General features: G+C 40.2%; 1 protein-coding gene and 1 long non-coding RNA gene across 4 annotated transcripts in view; one reads left to right on the top strand and one right to left on the bottom strand.

Moving 5' to 3' along the window:
- The window catches only part of ZEB1 (zinc finger E-box binding homeobox 1), a 122,429-nt gene extending 102,042 nt beyond the window's left edge, over positions 1 to 20,387 (bottom strand). The window contains exon 1 of one of the 2 annotated variants that reach the window (XR_004356323.1): positions 20,258 to 20,387. Coding sequence is in view for 1 of the 2 variants with exons in the window: in XM_032684047.1 (XP_032539938.1) it covers positions 20,258 to 20,315 (58 nt within the window). In the remaining variant the exon portion in view is untranslated. The remainder of the gene's footprint in view (positions 1 to 20,257) is intronic. The other variant, XM_032684047.1, reaches the window with a different exon arrangement.
- On the top strand, positions 20,029 to 21,042 carry LOC116784970. 2 transcript variants are annotated; one of them, XR_004356331.1, is made up of 3 exons: positions 20,029 to 20,087; positions 20,452 to 20,540; positions 20,816 to 21,042. It is a non-coding gene; the product is annotated as an uncharacterized LOC116784970 (long non-coding RNA). The 2 variants fall into 2 exon arrangements; XR_004356327.1 differs by lacking the exon at positions 20,029 to 20,087 and having other exon boundaries at positions 20,196 to 20,540.
- The last annotated feature ends 4,688 nt before the right edge of the window (positions 21,043 to 25,730 follow it).

The following is a 25,730-nucleotide window of genomic DNA, read 5'->3' as shown; positions in this document are numbered from 1 at the left end:
TGAGACAACACAGGTTTGGCAGCCAATAGAGAAGCCGCGGGAGCATCAGCTACTAGAAAACCTCCCTCAACATTTCAAGTTTGAAACAGTCTTGAAACAGAGAACATAAAGAAAAGAGAAATTCTTACACAGCATTTAGTTTCATAGCCTGACAGAAGAGGAGGGAGGCAGAAATAAATGAAATGCCATTACATAACAGTATAAGTAGCATTTGAAGAATGCAAGGTTTGATTTACCAATTAAAAAACCTGAAACTGCAAAAGTGAACATTCAACTGTTGCCTTTTCATTCTGATTAGTACAAGCAAAGGATTTTCTGGTATTATTTGCAAGTACCCAAGATAAGTAGATGAGAGCTCATAAACAGCTCTGAAAAACATGTATCAGTTTCACTCAGCTATGGTGGAATTGTTCAGAGTTTTGCTATACTGTGAAACGGCAAACATTGTGGCATATATTTGTAGGTGGATACTCTAGACATAAGTTGCTAATTTACAGCCTTACTCAAGGGAGTTTTAAGGTGCAAGTTCTTGCTGGCATTAATGTTACACAATTAAACTAAGCATGCAACAAAGACACTACATGCAGATTTGTAGGCTCCTCTATGCAGGCTATTGACAGGTATATAAAGTGCAACATCCAGAGAAGTAGCGGATGGCAGGCTGCGATGGGAAGGGTAAACCATCAGGGCAAGAACCACAGAAAAAAAGCACACCATGATGCTCAGCCTGAGATTCTGAGTAAAAATACGTTAATGGAGTCAAACAGAGGCACTAAACCTATTCCTTTAAGCAGTAAAAGACGATGATGAAGTAGGTTCCCCAGAATTACTCTACTAGAGCAGTTAGAGTAGCACCAAGCAGACTGGAGGCTGAAAACATCCCTCTCCAACACACACAAACCTTGAAAGGACGCAACTAACAAGGAATGAAAGCCATTACTCAAACCCTACCAGACCTCTTCCTAACTCTAAATACCTTTTCTGCCCTCCTGCCAGTGACTAGTGCTTCCATAGCCCAGACAGCTAACATAGGCATGGGTCCCGGCCTCCACTACTTTATTTTTAAATTACTCTGCTGGGCTGGAGCCTGTTTGTTCCAGCTCATGTGCAGGGCTGTGACCTGTGGGGCTGAGTACTCTTTCCATTTCTTCTGTGGAAGCAGGACCCAGCTCTGGGTATTCATGTCCTGCAAGAGCGTTGAGCAGCTGCCTGTCTTTAGCCACCCCTGCTTGCCTGGGTCGGGCAAGAGAAGCAGAGCCCTGCTCTCTCCAGAGCACTTGTTCTCTTCTCCAGGTGGACTGAAATAACTCAATTCCCCTTTAAAGAAAACAAACAACAAACCTCAAAAACATCCAGCTCATCAGCAATTCTTCATGTGAAAGTGTTTTAAATCTGAAAATTCAGTGCTGAGGGAAGCGTATCTGTTTTCAAGCAGAATGAACAGGTTTTTAAGTACTTATCCTCTAAGCTATGAAAAGAGAAAGTAAACAATAAAACACATGGAAGAAGCTGAAGGGAACTGGAGATTTAACACAGAGGACATCAAATTTTTAAGTTTAGTTTTAAAACTAAAAAAAGCACACGTTTTCAGAACGACTTTTACTAAGTTTAGTTATTAAAAAAAGAAAAGAGATCTCTCCTTGCTGCTTAATGTGCTTTTAATATCTGAAGTTAATGAAGGTGAATTATTTCTAGTCTGGAAGCCCTTACCCAAAGAAAACCCCTCCTTATTTAAAAATAAATTTTTCAAAATGTAATTAAAAAGTATACAAAAAAAACCCAAACAAGTGTGCATGTAAGGTGGAAAATACTGGCCAAAGCATCAGACTGGGAAGTGCTCACCCCATGAGGTGTGAGGGGCTCAGAGACACATTAAGTCGTTCCACAGAAAGCCTCAGAAGGTGCAGGCAAACCTACACAAGCTGAAACCCCACAAGCTGGAGAGAAATTTCCCACAAGCCTCGTGTGAAAGACTGCCTCCTTATCCTCAAGTCTTTGAATAGTGCTTTTCTTCTGAAACAAAGTGTATGAGGTACAGCGAACAAACTGTAAAGGTAACTAGGCCTTTTGTCATATAGTTCTCCACCCACTTGTACTTTACTGCACAATAGCTCGTTTACAGATTCAGACCACTCCAGCTCCACACAGAAACAATCCTGTATTGTGAAGTGAATCTACCACAGGAGTAAAAATCTAAAAATACTGCAAAAAGTCTATAACAATCATTTAGTAGAACTCTACGGTTCTTCCCTTAGAGACAAAGGCTTTCCCAATTTGAATGGGTAATAACAGACTTAATCACTCCTTTCTTTTGTGACTAATAGCCTGCAAAAGCAAAAAATACATATGAACCCTATGAAGCTGTTTATCTCTTAAAATAAAAAGATGATTTGCACTGAAGCAAAAGTAGCTGTAGTGCAAAAACCCACGTCATTTCCCCCCTGCCCCCACCCCCCATGTCCACTGGGGAGAATAAAGCACTGTGTAGCACAGTGATACCCATTTCTGCACGTGATACCCAAGACAAGCTATATGTGTTTGTTTACACCAGTGGATAAGCACAGCAGCTACAAAACAGTGATGGGCAGAAAAACTAGCAAATCACATGGATCAGCCAGCAATCTGCCTAGTCAGCCGCACATTAATGCAAGTAAATCATGAGAGACCAGTTAGGCTGTTGGGAAAGTCTGGAAGAAAAGGCGGATAGCCTACCTACACTCTACTTGCACTTTCACCTCACAGAGAATAGTTACTCCATCCCCCACAAGCCGCTATAATAGAATAAAGATAAACGCAGGGATTATGCCAAGTTGACCCCAGGCTTTGTTCTTTCCCTCCAAGCACATCCAGTGAAAAGGTCTAAACACACATCTGATTTGACAAGCATTCAGACTCACAAAGAACGTGGTGAAAGTGAAATCATACTTGGGGCATTCATGGGTCCCTATGTCAAAGGTCATTCAGCAGTGTTTCAGCTGCTGCTTGCTAGGATTTGAAGTGAACTAGTTTAAACCCCCATTGCCACAAACATCGACATAGAGTTTATGCCAGCCAAATATACGTCACAGCATGTTTAGCAAAATTTAGCTCAGTGATAATATAATTTTTGCACAAACACTTGATCCTCACAACTGGCACTGTCATCTAGAAAAGATAAATAATTTTCCTTTTTAGCCAGATTCCTCATGCCAACTCACATAACTCATCTGCAGAATATTGAATTATTATTAGAAAGAAGGTCGGAACAAAGCATTTATACACCTTCCCTCTTTAAATAAAAACCCCACATTTTTTTCTACCTAACTAAAGGTTAATCAGTTGATTCAAGCAGAAAAACATCACATTTAAATCACTTAGCTAAACCAGAGAGCTCAAAAAGCTTTATCAAATAACTTGTCATTGATTTTCTCAGTTTATCAAATATTATTCAAGTCTTCCAGCTGCCATTAAGGATGTTTAAAGAAGGTACGTTAGAAACTATGTTGAAACAGTAGCAGGCCAGGCAGCTTCAGGGCTACGAAAAGTGGGGGAGCAGCGACCGAAAACCTGCTGAGAAATAACAACAGTGCAGGAAAACAAATGTATTCTTCCAAAGCCTTTGTGAAGCTGCTCTCAGCTACGGGCAGCACAGTGGTAAGCCCAGCTGTCGATTCAGCAAGCTGCAAGACTGTCACTCCAATACAGGTCACAGTTCAGCAAGCAAGTTGTTATTTGTTTTTACTGCTGATGAAGAGGTCTGCTCTTTAAAAAGGGGCATTTCCGAGGCAATGTTTTCCTAGGAACAACTGTATGCCTTTATGTATTACATAAACTACAGCATTTTGCCACCAGTAGACATCTTTACTCGAGAAAATCTCAATCCTCGCTTTATTACAGGAGGTGGTTTCACATAAGGATGCTGGTTTGCCATAGCTGGCAATCAGAGGTGTTTCTGTCACTTTGTCAGCAACCCAGACTTCTCCAAAGCTGACGAGTAGGGCACCAACATCTCCTACTACTACCACCCCTGGCTCCTATGCCGAAGCATTGTGAGCGCATGTGCCAAAAAGCAGCCTCTATTCCTTATGGTTTTCACCAAAGGCATACGATTCAGTAACAGCAGACGTAGGATCCCCCCACCAACTACGTCTCAAGGAAGCAGCAAGACGGTCATGTTTAGTGGGACGCACGCCATTAAATGACAGGAATTAGTTGCATTACATGCTCTCATCTCATCCACTAGGGCATCGATTTAAATAACCTTTGGGCAGAAGACAGCCTTTATCCTTTTGACAAATGGGAAAAAAACACTCAAGGAAGCACAAAATACGCTTGTTCGTTTTGGCTAAGGAAATATGCCCTCTCAAACCTCTGGATGCTCAGTATGACTTATTCATTTGCACCCTTCCCTATTAATAACTAAGAATCCAGTTTAAGTAGAAGATTGGAACAAAATATTCAGTCTTTGAGGTTATGTCAGAGTCCTCATGCCTAAATGGAAACCCACATGTAATAGGCTTTTCATGAGTGTCACGCCTGCAGAAATGGAGAAAAACAAAAAAATAGGGACACACTTCTAAAGGGTTTGAGACAGGAGAGATGACTAAAAAACCCTTGTTCTTCCTCTGTGAGACTATAAGGATGACAACACAAACATCACAAGGCAATGCAGGCCTCACTTCTCTCCAAATCCCTTCTGTCCTCCTCTGGGAACAAAGCACATTGCTTCCCTAATGCTCGGCAGGTTGTGTTCAGGATGGTACAGAAATCCCTCCTATTCTATCATGCTGCATAAGCAAACAGATTTGTCATGTTGATGCATTTGCTTACTAGTTTTAGAATATTCTGAGTTTTGTAGATGGTTGTGATGGCCACCAGATAGTTTGGGAATTTGCAAGATACAGAGAAATAAGATTCAATTAGCAAAATTTAAAAAAAAAGAATCAGAGGTATTTATTAGGTATCATCAATAACACCCAAGGCAGTAATATCAACATGCTTTTGGCTGTATGGTTTTTCAGAACATGCTTACAAATCAAAAGGAAATCTAAGGGCAAGCACATGTGAATGAACCTGAAAGACTTTGAACACATGCTTCCTCCAAAACAGAACTTGACGCTCCTTGTTCTCATATGCTACAGGCTGATGAGCTGAGGATTACATTTCATTCTTTGCAAGTTACCTAAATTAAAGAGTTCCCAACTGTATCAGACAGTGTCCACTGAAGTACTTTGCAACAGTCACATGGGTTTTACATGATTTGCTCCAAGAAACCTCAACCACCTATTACTATAGCAATAATCATAAGCCTTATTTAAGCTCAAAAACATCAATTTGACTTTTCTAGTAGCATTTTTTTTCCATTCTCTAAAACAGTCTTGCTTGGAAGAGGAGGAGGGGGAAGAATGGAGGTGAAAATACACTGTAGCTCTGCATATCGTAAAATATTGCAGTTCTTAGTTAGATGAGAGAGCATAACAGAGTTCATTGCCTCATGCAAGAGCACTGACACATTTAACTTGTCTTAAGAACTACTCGACTCCAGGATAAGAAAAAAACATAAGGCTTTTTAACATCTGTTTCTGAAGTGCATCTAAAAGACTATTTTCAGAAAAGAAATCCCACAAAACTGGAGTCACCAGGATTCACACAGGGCCTACAACACACAGAAAGCTGGCAACAAGCGATATCTCAGTCATAAAAACACATACTCTAACTTGTCTACTGCAGAAACACAGTTCTGTTCTACCCATGGAAAACATCACACAAATAAAACTGAGATAAATTGCATGGTTCTAGGCTGGACTAGGGAGCAAAAGCAATTCACTGTAAAAACTATGAGTTTCCACATCTTCATAGCACTGTGTTTGTCAAAGAGGGAGGGTACAAGAATGCACCTTGCAGGCATCTCATTTTGTGACAAGCATTGCACTTTTGTTTATACAAGGCCTTCTGTAAATTCATACATTGGATACTTTACAGAGGAGACACTAAGCTTTTGCCACCTCCTCCTCACTCCAATCAGCAAACAAAAGACAATCTGTTCACAGAAAGTTTTAAAATATGTTGTAGCTTGAGTTAAATCTAGCAGTAAATATTCTGAACTGGCTACCTTTTAAGCCCGAAAATACAGATTTTCAGGTTTCTCCCCCATGCCACCTCAGGCACTCCACAGCTCTGCAGCTGGTGGCCTTAATTATCATCCTAAACTCAGGATTCCAAGTCTACTGCACTAGTATTTGCCAATAAAAAATTACAAAGCGATCTTAAGCATCAACACAAAGGCTGATAAAATTGAAAGCTAACCTTGTTTATTATTACTAGAACTACATTTTACTAGTGTATTTTTCAATAAAGAACTTCAATCAGACTAGTTAACTAAATGCCTATTTCCATACTAGCGGGGCCCAGCTAAAGTTCTGAGAAATTCCTGGTTGCATTGAATTTGTCTGAAAGGGACATTTGGAAATGGTCTACAGCTTAGTCAGACAGACTGACGTGTCATATCACTGGCCACTGATGAAGAGCAATCATACAACTCTAGGAAACAAGAACACTAAGTTCCACACCCCTCTCTCCCCACCCACAATGGTATATAACCCATCACAAGACTTCTTTTATGAATGTTTGGAATATTTTAGCACAGATCTTTTCATATCAGCAGACTTTCCTCATGCATGGTGTTTGAACCAGTTATGCCATTCTTGCAGCCTATACAACACAGAAAACAGTAAGTAAAACTATCTGCCAGAAGAATGTTTTTTCTATGTTACCTAAATACTTTTAAAGATAATGAAAGCCATATTTCCTACAGGACTTTTTGGTTAAGTGGAGTTTTCAACTGTTTTACCACTTTGTCTTTGGAATATTTTGCAATTTTCCAGATCTGTCCTGAAAACCAGCTATGGCACATCACTGTAGCCATATCGGGCTGGGTCAGTCCAAGGCAGTTAATACCCTTCTCTGGTTGATGTGCAATTATGAAAATGACATAAAAGATGGGAACAGTTTTAGATTTTTTTATTCATATTCATTAATGCAGCTTAGGAAAGTTGCATTTATGTGCAGCATACTGGTTTCAGTAGTGCCAATAAAGTTACAGATGTTGAAAGATTTGTGAAATAATGTAGCTACCTCCTTCCCCCGTAACACAGTTCACTTTCTTATTTTTACTCAGATGTCTTTACATGACCTACCCGTGAATACACCTCCCTTTCCAGCTATGACTGCAGAAACTAGTGGCTTCCTACTGTAAACCACAGCAATCACATGGGACAAGGAAAGAGGAGATGAGAAAAACCCCACAAATCTCTCTTAATAAACTAGTCTGGAACATATTTTATTTGTCACCAGCTACAGACTACCCACTGTTGGAGATAGTTAACTAAGCTTTAGTTTTATCACCAGCTTCCTTCCTAAGCAGCTACAGTCTTCAGCACCATAAAAAGCTCATATGATCATAGAAACAATTCTGAACTACACAATAAAAATGCATGTAAAGTGAATTGATACTGCCGTAAGGGAGCAGCATCTGGGGAGCTCTGTGATATAATCAGTCTCAAAATCATTCTCAGTTGTTTCCTTTTTCTTGGGGGGACATGCAGAGCTGGCAGACTTTATTGGAGGAGAGAAAGGGAGTATAACTTTTTAGGAACAGTTTTTGCTTAAGGCAAATCAATCCAAGAGCGTGGGGAAAAGTTGGTTTGTAAAGTATGGCTAAAAGGAGATCTTCAAGGGATGTCAACCTTACAGCAAATACCCTACATGTCCAGAACAGTCACAATGAGATCTGGTAGTGGCTAACAGAATGAAAAAAAAAAAAATAACACAAAGCTTGTTCAAACAGTATTCCCATTTTATTTATTAAAAGTTTCAATTCGTACATTTTGCTACTAAAGCACAGTTTTGCAGAGTACACTTAGGTTGTATCCACAGTGACCTATTGAACAGATTTCAACAGTGAGACAGACATTTAAGGGTTTTCTTTACAATTAGGAATTTTAGGACAAGCTTTGCATGTTTTAACATGCAAATGTTAAATTCATTTATACTCTATATAACAAATTGTTTTTATGCTGAATTGCCAGTTAAGTTTGGAAGCTAACATGTATCTGAAGCTGCCTTCATTTCCTGAGCAGATGCAACCCAGGAAGATCTTCCACTTAGCACAAATTAATGTAATGTACCTCTATTTTTTAGTGGGGAGAGCACCTTTTACAGCTTGAATGCCACAAAAACAAGCTAACAAAAAAGTCTTTTTGACAGCTATAACTAGAAGTTGGAAGTGCACAAGTAGCCACTACTACTTATGGATACAAACTGTAGACAATTGAGAGGGTTTTTTAAACACCAGATTCTTACAGTGGGTAAGAACAGCTGTCAAAAAAACTTAAAAGGATTCATAGTTATTTTTCCTGCTACTGTGCTTCTGCACACAGACTCGTGTGTTTGTTTGATCCAACTCTCTACAGCTTTATATTTTATATCTTCCTCCAACATCTGGATTCCCTCTGTTTCAGTCAACCATGTTTCTGGCCCAATTTCCTTCAAATCTGTAATAGCACATCTTCCAAAAGACTTAATAAACCTAACACTCCTGCAGGGGAGATTATGTAATCCTATAACTAAGCAAAACACTTGAAATAAAAAAATTGAAAAGAAAGAAAAAACCACACACACCTGCATAATGAAAATGAAACTGAGCCATCATGCTGTTACTCCCTTCCTTCCCCACACATATGCAGCAATCAGGAATAGCAAGTAGTACATCACCCATTTAGCTCATCAGTATTTTCCTGCTAGAAGCATCTTTATTACTCTGTAAAGCAAATAGGAATACTTTTGACAGTTGCAAAAAAAAAGTTTATTTTACATCAATTAACATGATCATAAGCCAAAGGCTACTCTCCATCTCCCCAATACAGATGTCCTCATTGCAGTCTTGTCACTTTTTGCTTTGTAACTGAATCATTTTATTGTATGCAAAAAGCCCCAGGCACTTTGTACAGCCCATTACTCTTCGCTGCCCGCATTCAGACGGCTAATCTGCTATCAGCCAGAAGCTTGACAGACAAAAGGAAAAGGCAGGAAAACAGCACATGCAGTTGCACATGCGCATATCCTCTTCAGCTACAAAATGTTTTGACAGTAGACCCAAGAATGAACAAGACACATTTGACTGACAGTCCTACTCAACACTTCTGTGGCTGAAGGAAGACACACAAGATCTTTCAAGGTAGATAGGCTGGGGAAATATTTAAAGGAAAAAAAGCTTAATTAGGATGCCCATTTAAGGTACACTACGGCACAAACCTGGAAGACTTTACTCAGTAAGCAAGCAACTTGGAACTTGAAAAGTCAAACATATTTTTGTTCTGAGAATTTGCTATACAAGACCTTCAAAATGCTTGAAAATATTGTCAAAATTAGAAAAATGAAAAAAAGGCTAAATAGGCAACTGTAAACTATTAGAACAAGACATTTGGCAAGTAATCAATTTCAGCACTTCTGTTTTCTTACCTGCTCAGAAAACAACTCAGATCTTTTAGAAAAGTTGTATTTTGCCTATGTGCCAAACTGTTGTGACACACATATATGCAAAAAGAAAATACAGTGAAATGATTTGCATACCATACTGCAACAAGGAGCTTTTTAATTACTTTTCTCAAGTGCTTGACATAAACAAATTGAGAAGGCTTGCAACTTCATACCAAAACAAAGAAGACACCCATGTTTCCTGAAGTTCTTAACTACCTTACTTATTTTGTTTCTGAAGGAAAGCACCTTAGCACTGTCACAGGCAGTACTGGCAAAAATATTTTTTTAAGCATCAGATCTACACACAACAGTTTTCATCAAATATCTTGTAAAAATTTTCTGTCGGGATTATAAACCTCTGTTGCGTGTCATGGTTTTTGTTCAAGTAAGTCTATTTGTGACCTTTAGAGCTGGAAAGACAAAATTCCCCTTGTGTGAACTGGCTTAGCTCACAGAAGCAAAGTCTGCCACTAGTTTTAGTCATTCACACGCTGAGGTAAAAACCCAGCTCATCTTTTTAAGGTGGCTGCCTCCATCATGTAACTACCACATCAGCTATGCAGGCTGATCCCCGAAGGTATGATTAATCAGGTGGTGAAAAAAACAGAACTATGGCACATTATACTGTGTTATGTGTCACTGGAACTATTTCTCTTTTCTATGCCACAACTACCAATTCAATTTTGTTTCTCATTTCTAAGTTATTCCACTTTTGTCCAGAAAGAGCTTCCCAGCATTTTGTTTGCAATATAGAACCAATTCTATCCACTATCGCTCTAAGTCATACTTAGGGTTCCAAGAATACAGTAGGTCTGTCCATTTCAAATACGGAAAAAGTACAAAGTAAGCCTTACCATGAAGGGCAGGAGTTGTCACAACAGTCTATTCCACAGAATTAGTCTTGGTGGTTTTAGTATCCTTACAACACTGTTATGAACAATAGTTTACCTTGTGTTATTACAAGGAGCATTCAAGCAAGCCTAATATATCCAATAATTTAATCTAACTACACATATAGAGATATATTTATGTCTGCAACACAAATATCTATTGCAATTGCAAATACACTTTCAGTAGCTAGAATGTATTAAAATAGGTTGTTATAACAAATTGCCAAAATCTGCTACTATCTGAAGGTTAAAGTTGGCAAGAATATTGCTTTTTTGTTGCCTTTGAGACCTGGAAGTTCTGAAATCCCCCACTGAGTCTTGTCCGGCAGGACAAGTTACTTCTCTCCTCCTGTGGCAGTCTGCAGCACCTCCTCAAAAACAGCACCATCCCCAAGTATTCTGCAACCTTATCTTCTTCTCCCACATGTACAAGGTAAGCAGGAAAAAAACCCCTACATTTGCATATGTAATTATGGCGTAGCTCAGCAGTGAGTAAAAAATTACTGGAAGTTGAGAACAGATATGCCCGATGACCACACCTTAGTTTTTCAAATGAAAATGCTTTGCAAGGAAGGGGAAGGGACAGCAGCAGGGAAGGAAGCCAGTCATTACAGCTCCAAATCTGCTTCAAAGTCCTTATTCACCACCTCATGCTCTTTGCGGGGCCAACTGTACCTAGGTCCTTCCTGTGAACAATAACACAAGAATGAATCCAGTAGTATGTAACTACTTCTATTTTGCCTCACTTTATCAAATAGCTTTACCGGGAATACTAGGAAGAAAAAAAAAAAAAAAGCTATGGAAAGACAAAGAAAACGGGATGGAAGACTAAACAGTCCAGTTCAGGACTTCACATGACTTACAGCAGATAGTTTACAGGAATTTAGGAGAAATAATAAAATGGACTAAAAGGCATGAAAAAGGAAAATCTGACGCATACCTGAAAGCTACACAAGGCAGAAATTCCTCAAGACATCGAGAAAGACTGTTTAAAGACAAGTGTATTTCAGCAATGGGACAGACAACTCATCTTTTGGACATGAAGAAAAATTATGTTAGATCAGGGGAGGGGAAAGGTGTTAGGAAAACAAACAAACAAAAAATATAACCTGCTTCTTTATGTCAAATCTGCCAGTTTAGCAAAAAGCAACTTAATCCCTGTAATTAAGGTCTGATTTTTCTGTTCCTTGGTTTGCCCTTTTTCAGATGGAATAGATTTCCCTAGGCCTTTTTTAAAATCATACCACATTTGTGGTGTTTTGTAACTTCATTTTGCTTTCTCCCATATACATGCTGTGGACAGATGTCTGCAAAATGGAACAGAAAACTGCCCTCAGTGTCTGTCAGTTGTCTATCAAAGAGAATTTGAAAAGGGATGTTTGCTGAAAACATTACATATCACAATAACTGAAGGTATTCCTAGCATCACTGGCCCAACCAGCATTTGATCCTAACAAGGACAGGCACACTAGTTCATAGGTAAAAATACTCTACCACATCAGACTCTCTTAACCCCTTTACTTCAAGTGTTGTCCATGAAAGTTACTCTCAGGCTCATGGTGAAAGGCCAGGTTTATAATCCATTTACCTCCAATGCTCTTGCCAGCCCCTTCAGTGTTCCTGATCTATGAGAAGCTAAAGAACAGAGAAGGTTGCAGAAAGAAGGATATCTGCATGAAATAAAACAAATATACTTAGAAGAAGTACAGAGTACTATGCAGTTAGTTAAGGAACAGTTGTTTCTTTTCCTTCTGATACACAAGTGATTTTACACGTCCTTTCATTGAACAAGGACTGCTACTCATACTCACAGATGCTAAGTGAACAGGATGGAATGTCATCTCAGCAGAGCCCAGAATTTCTCCTTTTTGGTTTTTTTTTTTTTTTTTTTTTTTTACTCTCTCTTCTCAGCCATAATTGAGCACCCCAACACATCCGGAAGGATACATTCATCATTAGATGTTCATTTGCTTTACATAGTTCTCCAAAAATAGGATCAATGGAACACATTGAAGACAGAGCAACGAGGAAGATGCTACCAAACAGAAAGCAAACATTTGTAAAGGAAGCAATAAAGGATGCCAGTTTTCAGGCTTTAACCTTTGGGTGACAGCAGCTGTTAACCAAACTGCTTTGAAACAACAGGGGTAAAGTCCTCACATCAAGGAGATTGTGACAGCTGGGAATGACAGCTGAAAAGGAGAGAACTGAAACAGGCTGCTTTTCAAACTTCTCAAAAATGAGAAAGCATATTTTTAGTTAACTTCTGTTGCTCTGAAAAAGAATGTTAAAATAAAAGATACAGTTACCTTACAGTAATGGCATCTGAGAAAATCACAGAGTGAGGCAAAGTAAAAAAGCCTTCTTTTTTCCCTATTGTCCCTTCTGGGAACAAATATTACAAGTCTAAAGAAACCTGGCTAATATGTTCAGCATTAACCAACTGAAACATCTGAATCACTGCCTAGCTGCTCCACACATAAAGATACAAACTTAGCAAGTTTCTGCTTTCCACTCTACCATCACCTATCCTCCTAACACGTGAATGTAAGCTGCCAGGTACTCACAGGGAGAACTGGATGTATAGGCCAAGATAAAGGAAGAGAAGACTCAGGACATATATTTTTACTGCCTGAAAAATGCTTACATACTGTGGTGATGGGGGTAGTATTTTTCTCAGGAGTAGAGATTTATAAAGCTATGCTGCATTTAACTATAATCAGTATTTTAACCATCAAGTCTCACTCCTCTTGACTGGGCTTCCCATTTTCCTCGACAGAAATATTACTTATCTACACAAGAAAGGAAAAAATGGGTTATTAAATAAACAAACTGTGGCTCAATACAATAGGAAAACTGAAAATAACTCTAATCTTTCTTTAAATGAGGATGTCATGCAAAGATTAAAAAGCTACAACTGTGAATAGTTTTTTAAAATACCCAACTTCTGTTACTCTTTCCAACAACTTAAAAATAAGATGCTAGGAACTGGACAACTAGAAAAGCAAACTAAGACTGAGAAACACACAAGTACATGATAATTAGCTCAAGAAATCAACTCAATCAGAATATTAGAGGCAGTGGTTTATAAGAGGTTTAAAAACCTTGCCAACATAACATGGAAGCAGAAAGCATTACAAAAACCTACACACATGAAACCCCCTATACAACTCAGTAACAATTCCAGTACTTACAGGCATCACTCAACCAGCTGAGGTCAAAGCTATTTACCACTGTGATCTTCTCAGGCAGCAACCAAATGCCACTCCCTGGAAGGCCACCAAGGAGGACCAGAAAGCAGGTATCAGCCCTTGAGTGAGAAGCAAACTACTCCCTTGTCCATTCCATCCTCTCTCCTTCCCCACACATGTTCTTTGCCTTGCCCATGCACTGCTCATACACACAGCCCTCTGTTCTTCATGCTGTGCTTGGAGGTTTGTTCTTTTTTTATTTTTTACTTTTAATTACTAAATACTTAAGACAGCATTTCCCTCCACAAGAAAGAATCCCTATCAAAACTGATCTATTGCAGCACCTCATGACTGGAGCTAACCACACATCTTCACTAAATGAAGATACCAGAATACTCTTCACACCCACCTTGTCTCATGCTGCCCAGGCCCTCCAGGCAGGAGCATCACCCACCTGCACCCACAGCCACTTCCCACATAACTCCATCTGTGACAAGCAGCTGTCATGCTAAAAAAGCTAGACTTGCATGTGTTTGTCCCAGCCAAGTAGACTTACCAGGCCAGACACTTAGTTACAAGTTTCTGGGAATTTTTTTTTATTTTTTTTTTTTTAAGGAGGACTTATGCTTTTTTATTTACCTAGCATTTTCAAGTATTAGAAATACCAGTCACATGCTGAGACTCTTCTTTAGTCACTACTGTCACAACAAAGCCAACATCTGATTAAATCATCTCTGCCCAGATGTTAAACCCCAAGAAAACAGTCCCCTTAACATCCTCCACATAGCAGTATACATGTTGATGTTAACTGCAGGTCTTAAGCTAATTCCCTCCTAATGTGTTTCACTTTTATCTATCCTCATATCATTGAATTTAAGATTTGGGAATACAGAAAGACACCAGAAGACAAAATTCTACTTCTCTGGTACATCATTACATCAACATTGACTATGAAAACAGGAAACATCACCAGAGAAGAAACTATCTTAATACCATCTAAAAATGACTAAACACAGAATTGAGTTTTGCATCTTGCCACTTGTTTGCTGAAAGTACAAATACTTCAATACAACAAATACAAAAGAACTTAAATACTTAAGCTGAAAGGAATAGTAACTGCTAAATGATAAAATTGTTCTTTCCCTTTAAGGCTCTAGATCAAGCTAAATGCAAGGGTAGTCCTGAGAATTAAAAATGGACTGAGACTCAGTCTTGCTATGGACTTCCTGTGCGACCTTGGGTAAGTCACTTGAGAATTCAGTTCTCAAAAATAACAGGCCTATTATAGCTGCCAGAATGAAGGACCAATGTTTCTGAGACCACAGATTAAAGTCAGGGTCCTGCTTACTTGCCCAAAAAAAAAAAAAAAAAAAAGATCCTACCTGGTGTGAGTCCTTTTGAAAGATGTGCGTAACAACCACCAAAACTTCAGGAATATTGATACTTGGCAGCTGAAAGTTCATCTGGAACTGTACTTTGAAATATAGTATGAAAACCTACATAAAACCAGAATTATTTTAATTTTTCAACCTCTTTGTTTTGTGTTTTTGTGTGAAACCTATAACGAATAGAATCTATCTCCAGAGATGCAGTATGTATATGTACTGTTAAACATTGGTTTTACAGTCAACAAAGCACATCATATTCCAATCAGTTTGCAGTGCCAATGAATTAGAGTTTTTGAAATGACTACAAACAGCTAATAAGTTGAAAGCAATAAGCTTATATTTTTGGTACATAATAATGACTAAATTTAGAAGTAGGGATTCTTAAGAGCCATTCAGCCAGATACTGTAGTTGCAGCAGTTTCTCTGAAATACAGAGCAGCTGCTCAAAAATCAGTTAAAAAACCAAACAAGCAAAAAACTGCAATCCAAGTTTCATGGAAGTTAGTTTTATGTCTATAACATAGTAATATAGAGTGCCACAAATATTAAAAGTGTCTGACATCCTTCGCTGGCATCTTAAACCCTATTAAAACATCTGGTTCCACATGAAAAAAGGCATTACAGTCATTTTTTGACTTTAGAATACTCCAGCCTCTCCCCTCACCACCAGAAAACTTCTATAAGAAGAAATGACAGGTTAATACCACAACCTGAGTCCCAGTGGGGAAGGAGGCAGGGGAGAAGTGTAGAATCCCTTCCCCCTGCACCACCAACAGATGAGCTCACACACAGCAAGGAGCTAACTGAAGTCAGTAACGCCAATTAACAGGGCCTGTAATGAAGCCCAAAGTCCACAAAAAGGCTCAGTGAGAAGGGGTATCTGGTATAACAGAAATTATTCAACAGAAAATTTGGACTATGTTCAAAGAAGTCAAAACCTCAGACTAGTAACTCAAATATTTAATTTCAATGACTTGTATGATAGGGAAGACCATGTCAGAAGGACAGTTTCATCGCCTTGCTACTTTTCATCAACCCCTTCAGCAGCACATTTACAGGGTCCTACAAGCAAGGAAAACTGTTTCAGGCAACTAGTCATCTTAAAAAAACCTGCCTCAGGTAGTTAATTGCCTTAAAATACTCTACTTCACAACTGTTAAAATAACAAGCACTGACTACTAAGAGAAAAATGAAGACATAATAACCTTTTAAAGAGTCTTTCCATCATATTTCAGTAGTTAACATTAAAACAGAAGTATTATTTGTTTATATGAGAGAAGATTTCCCTGGACTCAAACAGTTAATTCAGTTGTCCATGTAGACCTGCTCACTGTGCCTGGAATTTTAACTCGGGCTACATTCCACAAATCCCAAATTGCAAATTTGAATTAATGCTACAGTGAAAACATGATACCTAGTCAAAAAGAAAGGCAAGGGGGCAAGAGAAGACAGGCACAAAAAGGAATGTTGTATCCCAAGCGTCACCAACACCTGACATCCTGCCAGTAGTTAACACCTTGGAGCTAACAGAAATACACCATGCTTTTGCCTTGTTCAAAGGCACTTAAGATCTCCTTACAGTCCTTAGCTTTGTAACAAAACTTTATATGAAATTGTTATCTAATAGAAACAAAAAGAAAGGAGATCCAACTGTAAAGCAACTGAAACAGTACTCTAACAAGTCAATCTACATAACCTTTTAACACTGTTACCAGGGGGTAAAAAACCCCAGAAATTAAAAAAGCTGGCTCATACTCTCTCCTCTCATATACCTGACAGCATGCAGAACTTACTCAGATTCATACAGTCTTCCTTTTGCCATTAAATATGTATCTGAAAACCTGAATGCATACTCATATTATTTTCAGAACACCTACATAGAAGATGAATATCTTTTTAACCCTCTAGTAAGGAAAGTTTTAAATATTGTGCTTGTTTTATTTGTCTCACAGCATTGCTGAAGAACAGGATGTTTTGCTGTTTAACAAGAGCTAAGACAATCCTATAATGTATGAGAGAATCTAAGAAAGGAACTAATCGTCACCCTGCAAACCAACTTGGAATGAGAAAACTTTTGCTGAATCTATTTGAAACCTACAAAGAAGTCACATGGCACGGCTATGCAGATGACTAGCCAAAATAAATAAATAAATAAAATAAACCCTCTTTTCTCCTTTTCGTTTCTCTATCAAAAGAAGAAGAAAAGGGGAAGAAGCAGATAGAAACAGGGAATCCCAACCAGCACTACGTTTCTGCTTTATCATATGGCCTCAACACTTCGTTAACTCCTTGGCTGTAGCAGATGTTTTTGTGTATTGGCCAGAACTAAGGACAATGACACAGGATAGTTTTCTTCAGGTAGGAAGTGCCAGATTTCCTGGTAAGTGGAGGTTTTAATGGCAGAGCCAATCGCCTCTTTTGCTGATCTCCTGTAGGGGCCAATAAACAAGGTAGAAAAGGAACCAGCTCTAGAGGTAAGAAGATAAGACTGTCTTTCCAGCCAGAGTTAATGCACCAGGATGGCTCCCCAACAGAGAGAAAAAGCCGGGGGAGGGGAAAGAAAAAACACAAACCCCAAAACAACAACCAAACCTCCACAACAAAAGTTTACAGTACAAGAATAGTTGTGTTAAGTTTAACACTAGATAAACAGAAGAAAAGTTTACAGTATAACAACTCGATGCCATAGCCCAGTATTATTAACTAGCATGCCGGAAGTCAAGTGCAATCTCTCTTTAATAATCACATATTCTGTGGGAAAGCACAGCATAATTTTGTGCTTTTACTTTTTATACTACAGACAAGCCCATTGCTGATGCATCTCCTCTATGCTCATTTCTCATTAACAGACGATACTCACCTGTAAGAACCAAGTGCATTTAGACTCCTAGGAAAAAAAAAAGTCTCATACCTATTTCTTTTAAAGGTTAAAGGGTTAACATTTTTCTAGCCTTTTTCTTTAATAAATATTTGCAAGTCAAAAATAAACCCGCTGCTGAGAAATCTCTATTAACCAGAAGCTATTAGCTAACTGATCCTGATGCTTCAATGCACAATGACTTAAGTTGGTTTTAATTCCTAAAAAAAAAGGAACCGAAACCAGCCTAAAGCAAGACACACTACATTCTACATTGCAGAACTAGTTGATAAAGACTCAGAGGTTTTTTTAAAAGAAAATGAGTGCAGAAACGAGGTCCGAAAGTGATGAAGATGAAAGATACCTGGAATGATACCGCATCTTATACACCTTTTGTTTTCTGAGTGATACACGCTGCGGACAAAACATTTTGTGCTAAACAGCCTTAAATCTGGTTTTCTAATATTAAGCACAAAGGAAAAACACTGACAGCAAGCGTGGTAAATAAATCCCTCCCTTGAGAACGAAAGCAGCAGACAGGAGGGGGCTGACACGCATGCAGGAGAAAACTAAACACCATCTTTTTTTTTCTACCTGCACAAGTTGCCATTTGCTGCAGCGATCAAGAATCCCTTTTCCCCGTTGATTTCAAAAGCTAGGTTTTCAGAAAATTTCTCTCACAAGTCATCTGTTGATAGGCTCTAAGAGTATTATATTCATATCACTGGATCTTTAAGAGAAAAATCCATTTTCTTTCCTGTTCAGGTAAACATGTTTACAGCTCCTGCACAGACACTGGGTGGTTCAGACTCACATGTCACACACATGTCGTCAGCACCAAGAAAAGCCCCTTTCTCTGATCATCCACATTTTTAATAAGGTAAAGAGAAAAGCACTTTCCAAACTTACCTTTAGCACAGCCAAATCATGAGCTAAATATAAATATTTACACAAGGACAAGGAATTAATAACATGAGCGTGCAAACAAAAGTACTTGCTAGAAAACGCACTCAGAAAAAAAATAAGAAAACCCTTTTAAGTTCAACGCAATCAAGCCAACCCGTTAGCCCCTGGAAAGGCCATCATTTATCACCGTTACGCCCCGAACAGTCAGGATTAGAGAGGTGAAGCACCGATCGTGACTCTGATCTATTTCAGAGACCATTCACCGCGTATGAAAACATCTGAGATCGCAGGCAAAGCCTTCCTATTTGTGACCCTGCACAGGAAATGCCACATGAAACCTAAAATTGCCAAGGAGGGTTACAAAATCTCCTGCTTTACATCCTACTGCGAAGAGTCGTGCTACGAGAACCGAACTACTTCTCCATTTTCCAGAAAATAAGTAGAGTGGATGTTACGAGCGTTTATTCCCCCCGCCGTGTACCTTCCCAATGCATCTTAAAGTAACACACGTACCAAAAAGGGGGGGGGGGGAACCACCACCCCACAGCAGCCCTTAAGTCTGAAATGTAAATGTAATTCCTTATATAGACTGCAGCAGCTGGTCACACACGCACGGAGAGCAGAGAGCGGGGGCCCCCGGCCAAACCGTTACCACCCATTATTATACAAACAGGTACCTCCGAAGACAAGAGGGGAAGAAACTTCGCCGCCCGGGCGCAGCCCTCCCTCCCTGCCTGCCTTGCCCACGGCCCCGGCGGGGCGGCCGCGGGGCGCTGCGGGGACCAACTCTCGGCGGGGTGGAGAGGCGGGAGCGGGCGGGGGGGCGCCGGCCCAGGGCGGCCGCGCTGCCCCCGCGCGAATCGCTGCCCGGGGCGGCGGCGGAGCCTCCCCCGTGTGTGTGTGCTCCCTGCCGGGGCTGCCCCCGGCGTGCCCCCACCGCCGCCCCGCAGCGAGGAGCCGGCCCGCTGCCCCGGCGAGGGGGGCACTCCGGCGGGCGGCACGGGCGCTGCCGGGCGGGCGGCGATCCCCGCCCGCGGGGCCGGGGGGAGGCGCGGGGGAGGCCCCGCTCCGCCGGGGCAGCGCGCAGGTAACAAGTTTCGGAGTTGGGGCTGGCGCGGCCGGGCGGGCGGAGTGCGCTCCCCCGGCGCTCCCCGCGGGGCTCCCCGTCCCCACCCGGGCCGGAGGGCGGCGGCGCGGCCGGGGGGGCCCCGATCCCGCTGCCGGCGGCGGGGCGGGCGCGGGGCGTGCGGGGGAAGCGGCGTGTAACGGTCCCGGACAGCGGCGGAGTGCGGAGGCACCGCTAGGCGGAGGAGGGAGGCGGCGGCGAGGGAGGCTCCAGGTAGCGGATATAACGGTGCGGAGGGAGCCGCGCTCCCGGCGGAGCCGCGGCGGGGGGAATTACTTTGGCGCCCGCCCGCCCGACCTCCCCCCCTGCGCGCTCGGGACGGTCGTGCCCGGCCCCCGCCCCGGCCCCGCCACCGCCCCGGCGCTGCCCCGCGGGTGACTGACCGTTGTTGCGGCGCGGGTTCGGCTGCTTCCTGCGCTTACACCTGGGGCCATCCGCCATGATCCGCTCGCTGGTGTCTAAATGCTCCAGTCACCTCCTCCCCCGCCCGCCCCCCTCCCTCCCTCCCTCCCCTCCCCCCCGGACCTGGTTTACGACACTGGGTGGTTTTACTTTTACATCACCTTCCTACACCTAGTGCTCGCCCGGAACCTTGTTGCCAGGGGTGACCGGGCGCTTTACGGCAGCGCGTTTGAACGGCGGCGGGGGAAAAAGTTGCGCCCGCAGGTACCGGGGGCGGCGGCACCGCCCGGGCGGGCCCGGGCACACCGACCCCCGGCCGGGGCAGCGCGGGGGATCCTCGCCGGGCGTCGGTGGGCGCCAGCCCACGGAGGGGGGTTCCCGCGGGGGAGCATCGCCGCGCTGAGGGACCGGCGCGCCGCGGGAGCGCCTCCAGGTGCGACCCCCGCAGCGCCCCCAGGTGCGGCCGGGCCGGGCCGGGCGGGGCTGTCCCCGTCACCTGGAGGGGCTGGTTCGGCAGTGACGGGCGTTCTGCGTTACAGCTCCAATGGAGAGACAAACAGCTGGACGAGAGTGACGCTGTTCTTGCTGAACCTGCCGTTCTTGCGCTTTCCTGAGTCATACTTCCCGCTTTCGCGAAGAGGAGAAGAGGTATAAAATTCTATGCCCCTGAAAAAAAAAACAAAGGGAAAGGAGCAAATTTTCACGAATAATTAATAGAAGACCTCCTTTAGGCTTAATAAACTTATTAAATGTATTAAAAATTAAAGCATTACCACGAAACGCTTGTGCTATTTATTAACTCTTGCTTTTCACTTCAGGCAATAAAATAATTTAGTAAATTTGTTTCTAGGCTTCCTTATTTCTCTCTTTGTTTTTCCCTCCTTATCCTAGGATGATTCTGTAGAAACTGAAATTCTGTGCTTCTGGGGAATTCTTTTATCTAAACAGATGAAATTTCAGTGCAAGTGTTTCTGTTAATGGGATACTTTCAATAAGAACTTGATACAGTGCAGAACTTGAGGTCTTTAGCTATTCTACATCATTTCCACATGCTGTATGTTCACATTCTGTAACATATCACCTAATTTCATGGAAGCAGCATAGTGTGTCTCTAGAAAAGGAACTATTGAACACTGCCAGTTTGTGGGCATACCTTGCATCCTCCTAAAAGCCAGTACAATCAGAAATGCTTAGAAAAGAAGTATTGGTCTAAAATGGAGGCAGAATTAGGTAAAGATCCAAAGAGATATTTTCCAAATTAATGGTACCAGCAAAAGTGTACAAGAGTACACATGAGTGTACAAGTGTACAAGTTTTCACATGAAAACATTTTTGCAGGTAAAAATCGTTTGTCTGGTATATCTAAAAAAAATTGGTAAATTTAGGTGTATTGTTTTTACGTATGTATCTTTACTCAGTGTTGGTTGGCTGCTGACCTCAACATTTTAATAAGGATCTACTCGAGAGTCATTAAAAAAGGTTAACAAATCAAACAATACCATGTGTTCGATGGACTAATAGAAGTAATTTAAAAGCATTAGGAACCCCAAATACACGGATAGCTAAGAACCGTGACATGAAACCAACTGCAAGATAAAAGTGAAACTTGTCAGCAAGATTTTGAGTGAGTGGATTGCAAGGTTTAGGGCAGAATTTTGTTTGTACTTCAACCTCCTTTCTTGTCAAGTTTTTGTGCAGAAGATACCTGTCACTGTGAAGCTGTTTGCAAATGAGGGCTTAAGGTGCTTTGGAATTCTTGGATGCTTTTTATCATTCAGTGGATGAATTAAGCAAAATATCATGTGCAGGTTTTCATACTGAGTTTTTGGTTCCTTAAAATTAGTCATGGTTTTAGAAGGTAGTTGCAAATAAAAAATAATCTACAAATATATTTGTAGATTTGTAACAATATTCCCCTGCCTGCCCACACAAAATTCCAGGCCCTCTTTAAGCAACTTCGAAGACCTTATTTGCTTTGAGTTTTGTCACTTTCCACTTCTGGATAAGAATTCTTGTGTCTTCATTTTTGAGCAATTTCCTAACAGAATGAGGAAAGAGACCGTCTCCTGGTGTTTGTTTTGCTCTTTTTCCAATAGCCATAGTGTCTGTTTGAGCTCTAGTCTCTTGAGATTTCCAAGCAGCTGGGAGAAACTGGTGACAACTCCTGCTGGCCATTAGTTTCTGAAGAGCAGAACTGAAACTGGCAGGAGCCTTGGTAGCTCTACACTGCTATAGTTTCGATAAATGAGATAAGAAAACCAAAGCAATCTTTGTATATGTTATCTTTCATACCAAGGAGGTCTAGAAACCAAAAAAAACCAGAGGATAGTATTTTGCATCAAGTTATTGATGACCCCAATCACTATTCAGTGTGAAAGGTGTCTCATTCACAACTTGTAAATAGATGTGTGAATGGGTTGCTTTTTTGGGTTTTGGTTTTTAAACTTTGATATGTTTAATCCAAGCAACTGGGCGCTTCACGTCTTAGTATACGAAGTTCTCATTATTTACTGTGCTAAATTAAGGATGCAGCCACTGACAAACAATTTTGACCTAATACTTTCTTCTAATCCTGGATGCAAACACACTAGTTAAAGTTCCTGCTATTTTTGTCATGTTCTGCAGTGTCTGAACACACTGTATATGTAGTTTAAACTGGTTTGTGCTGCAAGAATGGAAAATCCTATTTTTCTTTATGGTGCACATCTTTCAATCTGACTTTTCAGTTAAGGATGCAGACATTAATTAATGTATTCCTTGGAAAATCTTAGCAAAGCAGTATATTTCTTCATCCTCCTAAATGTGGCAATCTTGAGAAGATGTCTCTTTAAAGGAGGAGTTCTGATACAGTGGTCATCCATGATAATTAGATGGCTTCTAGTAATTTGTATGGGAATTTAGGCAACCTAAATAGCCATATTGTAGTTGAAACCTGAGATTGCATAGCTGCTGTACTTCACCCTTTTTGAAATTTATTTCCATTGTCTGAAGATAGGAATTAAAATACTTCCATAGTCACACTGTTGTAAGGATGATCAAAAACTAACTAATGATTCTTATAGACAGCTTTTCCTGCTTAAAAATGCTCATGTATGTTGTGTTATGATCTATGATCTCTTAGGTATGTATCATTAAATAAAAGCAATCAGTCCTCTGTTTGTATGCCTACTCCTCATTCGTGTTCATGAAATGCAGTTTCACATCCTATCTTGAGTATTGTAGATTTAATGGTGTTCATTTAGTTTAATGAATTTAGAATTACAGTGGAAAATGACTCAGTATATTGTTTCTTGTTTCATTTCTAGTTTGTGGAGATTCTTTTTTTCTTTTTTTTTTTTTTTCTGATTTCCATTAGTGAAACTGTATTTTCAATTCTATGTATTTCTTGGAATGTCAGTTCCTAAAATTTATTTTTCAATTGATTATTTTTTCTTTTAGGTTTTTTTAAAATATGTTTTTACTCCTCTATAGAAACTGTAGTTGGAAGATTTACCAGGAGAACAATGACACAGAAATACGCAGCTTGACTGCAGCTAGCTGAGGAACTAATCTTGAATAAAATGTTGATTTTAGAGATATCAATATACAGGTTTAGTGCCCTTTCAGATGGTTTTCCAATTTCTGTTTAAGCTTCCAAATGAATCTAATCCATTTTGAAGGTGTGCCCTGGGATGCTGTACAGTCTCAAAAAATAGTAAATCTGCTTGAAATTTGCACATTCACTTAGAGCACAGTTTGTAAACATTTATCAAGAGAAATTATCTTTTCTCACTTTCCTCATCTTATAATCTTGGTTTCTGTTTCTGTACTTTACCATGAATTTATTTGTTAATTTAAAGCTTGAGGCTACGATGTCTAATAAATTGTCATGTCTCGCACAATTTGAGAAGACTGTACCTGCTTGAAAGATGTAAGTGTAAGGATGTAAACTGCCATAAGGCATCAATATGTACATAGCTATAGATAGCTACAATGACTTGCATATATGCAATTGACTTTTCTAACATCTTCCTTGTTAAGAAAAAGTGTTTATGAAGGTCACAAAGGCCTTCAAATCCATTTTGTTTCTCTTGCTCTCTTTTTTGCCCTACTTGTTGCGTACTGCTTTTCTCTTGAAAGCAATTAACCTGTGCTGATACCTGTGTCAAGTTGGTGTGCTGTATAAAACAAACGTTCTAAAACGTAACAAGGACCTACAGTTCCATTTTTATGCTAATTTTAACTTTCAGTGTGATCTCTGTTTCAGAGCCTTCACACATGCAAAAAATTATTTGAGAAAAGGAAAAAACTTGAAAAGGTCATTTCACATTCTTCATCCAAAAGACAAATCTTGCGTATTCAAAATGGAATTGGAATGCAAATTTGGGTATAAGTGGTGGATAGCGAGCAGTTGTGATTTTTTTGTTTGTTTTTAAAATACCTGAAACTTTAGCCGAGAATGTCTACTGTAATATTTTATTTTCTGCCACTAGATGCAGTAGCAAAATGCTGTATCAAATTACTACTTTTTGTTTTAAATTTCATCTGAATTTGTGACTGATCAAATTACCCTTGTAGTGCAGTTAGATTACCCAGCTTTATTAGTAGCACGTTTTCCATTTATCTTTGTTTATGATGACTCTGCATAAGTGTTCTTATCCTTTATATTATCTAATTAAACACTAATGGATTGTGAATACTTTCCCATAGGGTTCATGTTTGTTTCCTTCTGTAACTTCCACTCTATTTCTGATTTGGTTCTGCTCACCAGCCCCCTTGCTGTTTGCTGTCTCACAGTTTTGTGCAATTGCTCATTTGGCTCTCATTTGGGGTTATTCCCTTTGTTATGATGTCTGTACAGCTGGCTCATTCAGCTTTTTAAATCCCAACTTAAAATTGATTTCTTAATTATGTAATTGTATATTCTTCTCATTTATATTTGGGGGGTTTAGTTGCTGAAACACATTCTAATGTTAGGCATTATTCATTTGTTATCTCTCATTTGTCTTTTTTTTTCTCACTGTAAAATGCATAACACTTCTCTAGGGAATGTTTGTTAATACATAAAAGGAAAGCTGTTGTGTTGGAGCTTGCAGTGTGTCTTCTGAATATACAGAATTAACATAAAGAAAACAAGAAAAAAGTATGAGAGTCTATCAAAACAAACAAATAAATAGAGTTAAGAGTCTCATTTTTCTTAAGAGACCTCAGCAAAACGTCAGTCAATGCCATAAGGAGAAACACAGATATTGTAATGGTTATTTCTGGGATGTGAAGAGAAGCTTTGGTGCACTCAGCATAGTTGGTCTGATTTTCAGGTTTGGCAAGGTCTGTCTGGTAGTTAGAAACATATGGTGTTAAAATGCACAATAGTATGTTTGAAACTCGGATACATAGACCAAACTTGTTGGAACTAAAGAGCAGTGTAAAATTCTAGTATAATTATAGCAGAGTTTAGTTTATTGGAGCAGGGGA

The sequence above is a fragment of the Chiroxiphia lanceolata genome, chromosome 1 (genome assembly GCF_009829145.1).
Source record: "Chiroxiphia lanceolata isolate bChiLan1 chromosome 1, bChiLan1.pri, whole genome shotgun sequence".
Taxonomy (NCBI): Eukaryota; Metazoa; Chordata; class Aves; order Passeriformes; family Pipridae; genus Chiroxiphia; species Chiroxiphia lanceolata.
Note: the sequence above shows the minus strand (reverse complement) of the source record. Positions and strands in the feature narration are given on the sequence as shown.